This window comes from Triticum dicoccoides, chromosome 2A (assembly GCF_002162155.2).
Source record: "Triticum dicoccoides isolate Atlit2015 ecotype Zavitan chromosome 2A, WEW_v2.0, whole genome shotgun sequence".
In the NCBI taxonomy this organism is placed as follows: domain Eukaryota; kingdom Viridiplantae; phylum Streptophyta; class Magnoliopsida; order Poales; family Poaceae; genus Triticum; species Triticum dicoccoides.
Genome location: NC_041382.1, coordinates 42,165,755 through 42,170,745, shown reverse-complemented (window position 1 = coordinate 42,170,745; position 4,991 = coordinate 42,165,755). Strand labels below are relative to the sequence as shown.

At 44.2% G+C, this 4,991-nt stretch overlaps 1 protein-coding gene across 1 annotated transcript; it reads left to right on the top strand.

Annotated features, from left to right (window-relative positions):
* The first annotated feature begins 1,758 nt into the window (after positions 1-1,758).
* On the top strand, positions 1,759-4,741 carry LOC119353085 (ER membrane protein complex subunit 8/9 homolog). Its single transcript, XM_037619665.1, has 4 exons — positions 1,759-2,298; positions 2,418-2,477; positions 4,131-4,297; positions 4,421-4,741. The coding sequence occupies exons 1-4, from the start codon at positions 1,930-1,932 to the stop codon at positions 4,449-4,451; spliced, it is 627 nt and encodes a 208-aa protein (XP_037475562.1). The 5' UTR covers positions 1,759-1,929; the 3' UTR covers positions 4,452-4,741.
* Positions 4,742-4,991: the final 250 nt, after the last annotated feature.

Genomic DNA, 4,991 nt, shown 5'->3' with positions numbered 1-4,991 from the left:
AGGGTTGTGCAATATGAGAGCATTCTTATGTGAAGAAAACGGATCATGACCAAACTATATGATTTTGTAGGGATGAACTTTCTTTTGCCATGTTATTTTGAGAAGACATGATTGCTTAGTTAGTATGCTTGAAGTATTATTATTTTTATGTCAATATTAAACTTTTGTCTTAAATCTTTTGGATCTGAATATTCATGCCACAATAAAAGAAAATTACATTGAGAATTATGCTAGGTAGCATTCCACATCAAAAATTCTGTTTTTATCATTTACCTACTCGAGGACGAGCAGGAACTAAGCTTGGGGATGCTTGATACGTCTCCAACGTATATATAATTTTTGATTGTTCCATGCTATTATGTTATCTGTTTTGGATGTTAATGGGCTTATTTATACACTTTTATATTATTTTTGGGACTAACCTACTAACCCAAGGCCCAGTGCAAATTGTTGTTTTTTTGCCTATTTCAGTGTTTCGCAGCTACGGAATATCAAACGGAATCCAAACGGAATGAAACCTTTGAGAGAGTTATTTTTGGAACAAACGTGATCCAGGGGACTTGGAGTGGACGTCAAGATACCAACGAGGAGGCCATGAGGGAGGGGACGCGCCTACCCCCTAGGCGCGCCCTCCATCCTCGTGGGCCCCTCGTGGTGGTCATCGACGACCCGCTTCCTCGCGCAGAGAGCGGCGGAAGCACCGTCACAGAGGTGCTTGTCATCAGCCACAATGGGGCTTCCGGGGGAGTCGGCCAGGACCCATTGCAGGTGGCAATTTGGGACCTGTCCGCTGGTGCCTCCCCAACCTCATCCCCATTTTCCATACCTGTTTCCCACAATCATTACCCCAATTAGTAGGTTTCAAACTTTAATACAATAGGGACCAACTTGTACTCAATCTCACCGAAGGTTTCACACAACAAGTAATGCTCTTTTCCTAATGCCCAAGGTCCTTCATCCAACACCTTATGCAACCATCATGGGGCACCACTAACAATCCCTTTATGGGGCACCACACCCTACTTAGCGCGTTTACTGATATCTCTATTAATACCAACTTGTCTGACATCAATTTTGTGACCGCTCACGGATCCACCATCTCGACGAGCCCCCACATCAGTTTTGGGCGTCAAAACGTGAATGGCTACGAGGTGAACGTGGAGGACTTGGGCTACCTAGATCATATTGCAATCGTTGGAGCAGCAGTTTCTACGATCTGAACCAGGAATGTCGTACAACACTGAAGATTAATCCTCGTGAGACTACAGGGAGGTGAGAATCACTGGTTGGATCGGGAAGAAGGGGTCTTTTGGAGGGCCAACCATTAGATTATGGATATATGACGAGATCACCGGCAACTGATACTACTTGTGAGGGAAACTCTTGTGCGACAATATTCATGTGTTTATCCTTATTGAACATGTCCACGGTAGTGTAGAATATGTAGCAAGCCTAAGAATAAGATAAACCCGCAGACTAACTATAGGTTCCTTGTGGTGAAACTTGTCCACCGTGTTTAAGTTTTCTTCTAGACTTTCCGATGATGCTCTTTTAGTGGGTCTCGGCAATGACTTCGTCAATCTCAGGATTCATCGGTACAGTCTCTCAAAGATGCTCGTAGATGCAGGGTATGCATGTGTGGTTTCATATGGTTTGAGTGTACGTGTGTGTACTGCATTTCTCTCATCTCAAAAAGTAAAACAAGGTAAGCCCTTGGGCCTGATTTTTCAGGTCCCAACTCACTTGTCGTGATCGTCCATAACCAATCGGGCGGCCAGCGACGGGAGCCTCTCCTCTCCCCTCCCAAAGCTCCAAAGCCGATCTGACTGATACTCTCTCCGATCCCCTCGACCCAGATCTGACGACGGCCGCCGCGCACGAGAGAGGCGGCGAAAACCCGATCGGAAGCGGCCTCACCGGCGGATCGCGATGGGCGTGGAGTGCCGGTACGAGCTCGCGCAGGCGGCGTACGTGAAGCTGGCGCTGCACGCGCTCAAGCACCCGGCGGCGGCCGTCAACGGGCTCCTCGTCGGAACTCTGGCGGACCCGGCCGCCTCCCCGGCCGTCGTCTCGGTCGCCGACGCCGTGCCGCTCTCCCACCAGCCGCACCACCTCCCGCTGCTCCCCACGCTCGAGCTCGCGCTCACCCTCGTCGAGGACCACTTCCAGGCGCAGGGCCTCGCCGTCGTCGGCTACTACCACGCCAACGCGCGCCGCGACGACGCCGACCTCCCCGCCGTCGCCAAGCGCGTCGGGGACCACATCTTCCGCTACTTCCCCCGCGCCGCCGTGCTGCTGGTGGGTGCTGTCCTTTCCTCTGTTCCCCCTGTCTTGCGCGGTTATGGGGGTGTGGAGATCTCGCTTGGGTGCTGATTGGGTTTCTCCTTTCTGATTTTGTGTTGGTTTGATCTGATCAGCTGGACAACGTGAAGCTCGAGGAGGTGGTCAAGGGGAACAGCCGCGACGCAGTTGTTCAGGTACTCGCCCATGAGAATCAGTATCCCTTCATTGCTTTTGAATTGGTATCAGCGGATGAGTATGTTTCCTGAGATATCTTCTAAGTGAGTTTTTACTGGTAACGACGAAAATTAGACCATGTGTTGACTTCTACCTAGTGATGGAATAGATCTTGCAGCAATATTATTGACTTGTGAGACTCCCACTAGATAATTCACTTCTTGCTAGAGATAGTATGCTGTCTTGCAAGTTAATTGCTTAATTGTTCGAATGCTCGGTTATTTTTTGGTTAAGTTTGAACTAATTCTTAAGAAATCCTCTCATGCACCCCCAGCCCTCTAATCAATATGTTCGAATGATGAATGGTCGTACATGAGCATTCTTTTCTCTCTCAAGTCCTTGTTTTCTTTCATTTTTCATGCATTGAACTAGTTTGTGGCGGTGGCTTCGGGAAGAGAAAGTTTGCTTTGCAACTGCTAAGTTTATACTTTCTGAATCATCATTCTAGAATTATAACTTTCAACTAATATGCACTGCCTCCACATGGCAACCACGTTTCATCTCACAAATCAGTAAGTTACCTAAGAATTAACTGAACACTAACATATTCGTTGAACTTAGCGTCTTAACCACTATGAACAATGCATATATTTTAATTTATCACAACTTAATTTGAAAAGTTGCTGAACCAACATGCAAACTATCGTATGCCCATCTAAATGCCATGAAATGCAAGCAGCCATCTTTTGCATGAAATAATTATTTATGCAATTTGTCACCTTTCAGTGCAACAGTGAGAGTAGAAGCATTATGCTTGGGTTTATGAATCACTGGTGCAATCTGTTCACCTTGAGTGCAAAAGCAGGAGTAGCAGCAATATGCTTTTTTTTAAGGAGAGTGGCAGCAATATGTTTGGGCATATGTGTTCTATATCTATCAACAGAGATAGCAGTGTTACACTGTTATTTCATTACCTTATAACTTAAGAATCAGTTCTGAAGTTGTCATATTAACTTGTTAGGTTAAGATTTTTGGATGCTCGACTGCAGACCTTGAAATCTCTCTGCAAGCTGATAAATCTGGTGATGAGTAGAGCATCAGATTAAGCATCGCAAAGTGTTACTTTTCATCAAAGGGCTATGCTAGTAGCTTATATCTCCAAATGCTCATCAATTACTGACTTGTAAATTGTAGTTCTATCTCATATGTCTAAGTGGCAACTGACTGAGATTTGTTTCAATCTGCATATTTGAATGGGTTTTGCTCAGTCTGCATATTCTGAAATGCACTGTGGATGAATTTTAGATAACTTCCCTGGAGAGTACTATTTTTTCAGAAATTCCAATGTAGTAATTATTTTGATCATTGTGCATTTATAGCATAAATATCAACTAGGATCCACGAGGCAGGGTTACAATCCTTGACTAAACTAGTAAAGCTTACTCAATATGTGGTTACATTTTGCATCCTGCATTATGGGGAAAAACACTAACCAGGCCCTGAACTATACTATGGAAATAATCAAACTTGTTACCACTTACATTCAGTTGTGAGAAAAAACAGAAAAACGCGAGGGACTAAATTCCCTGGCTAAGAGTAATGATAAAACGCCAACACTATTCTGTTTCTTTAGCTTGTATGATTCATGACACATTGTTTCATGGCACATGCAGCTATACACCAGGGATTCATCAAAAAGCTGGCGTCAGGCTGGATCAGATGGAAGCAGTCAGCTCAAACTGAAAGAGCCATCTACCAATGTGGTCTTAGCTGATCATGTTACCACGAAGAAATGGCAGCAAGTTGTTGATTTCGACGACCACCTCGATGATATCAGCAAGTAAGTCAAAGAGTCATGAAGCTATAGTTTCTATTACCCCACAAAGAAGTTGTACTTCTTTTTAATAACCATATTGAGTGCTTCCTTTCCTCTGTTTACATTATTCCCCTTGCGTATTTGTAGGGACTGGTTGAACGCGAGCCTGCTTGGTTGAAACGGTTTTGAGATCAAATTTGTCACATATTTATTTGAACTGGCTAGAAACCAAGGCATCAAGGCTTGTCCCACCAGATCACTGCGTTTCACTTTATGGCCAGACGAGCTATTTGGCATGGTTTTGTAATTTAATATGACATAATAAGTAGATGTTACCCCATGTGTTCTTGCGATGATTTGTAGCCAACAACTGATGAAAAATGAAGAAAAACTGTGATTGTAAAAGGGGGCAAAAGCTTACATCAATGGCGTTGTCGCCATCACAGGAAATGTCCTTGTGTCCTGTCATGGCAGTCTCCATCACGTTTTTTTGGTTGCGAACACATATTTTGCTGCCTTCTTCATCATTTGACTGGATGTTTATCATTTTCTTTGTCCTGTTTTGAGGTCTGAGCAGGAATTACATTGGCAGTAACTGGATATCTGATTAATTGCACATTAGCACCGTTTCTCAATACCTGTTATCAAGGATTGATTTCAAAACATCAAGAGCCAGTTTGTATAAGCAGTATCTGTAGAAGAATTACAGAAATGGAAG

Bases quoted from the DNA above. Each gene is read 5' to 3' on its own strand.
- LOC119353085 (XM_037619665.1), top strand. From the start codon at position 1,930: ATGGGCGTGGAGTGCCGGTACGAGCTCGCGCAGGCGGCGTACGTGAAG. The intron at 2,478-4,130 runs GTACTCGCCCAT...TGGCACATGCAG, and splicing joins GCCGCGACGCAGTTGTTCAG to CTATACACCAGGGATTCATC. The intron at 4,298-4,420 runs GTAAGTCAAAGA...GCGTATTTGTAG, and splicing joins CACCTCGATGATATCAGCAA to GGACTGGTTGAACGCGAGCC.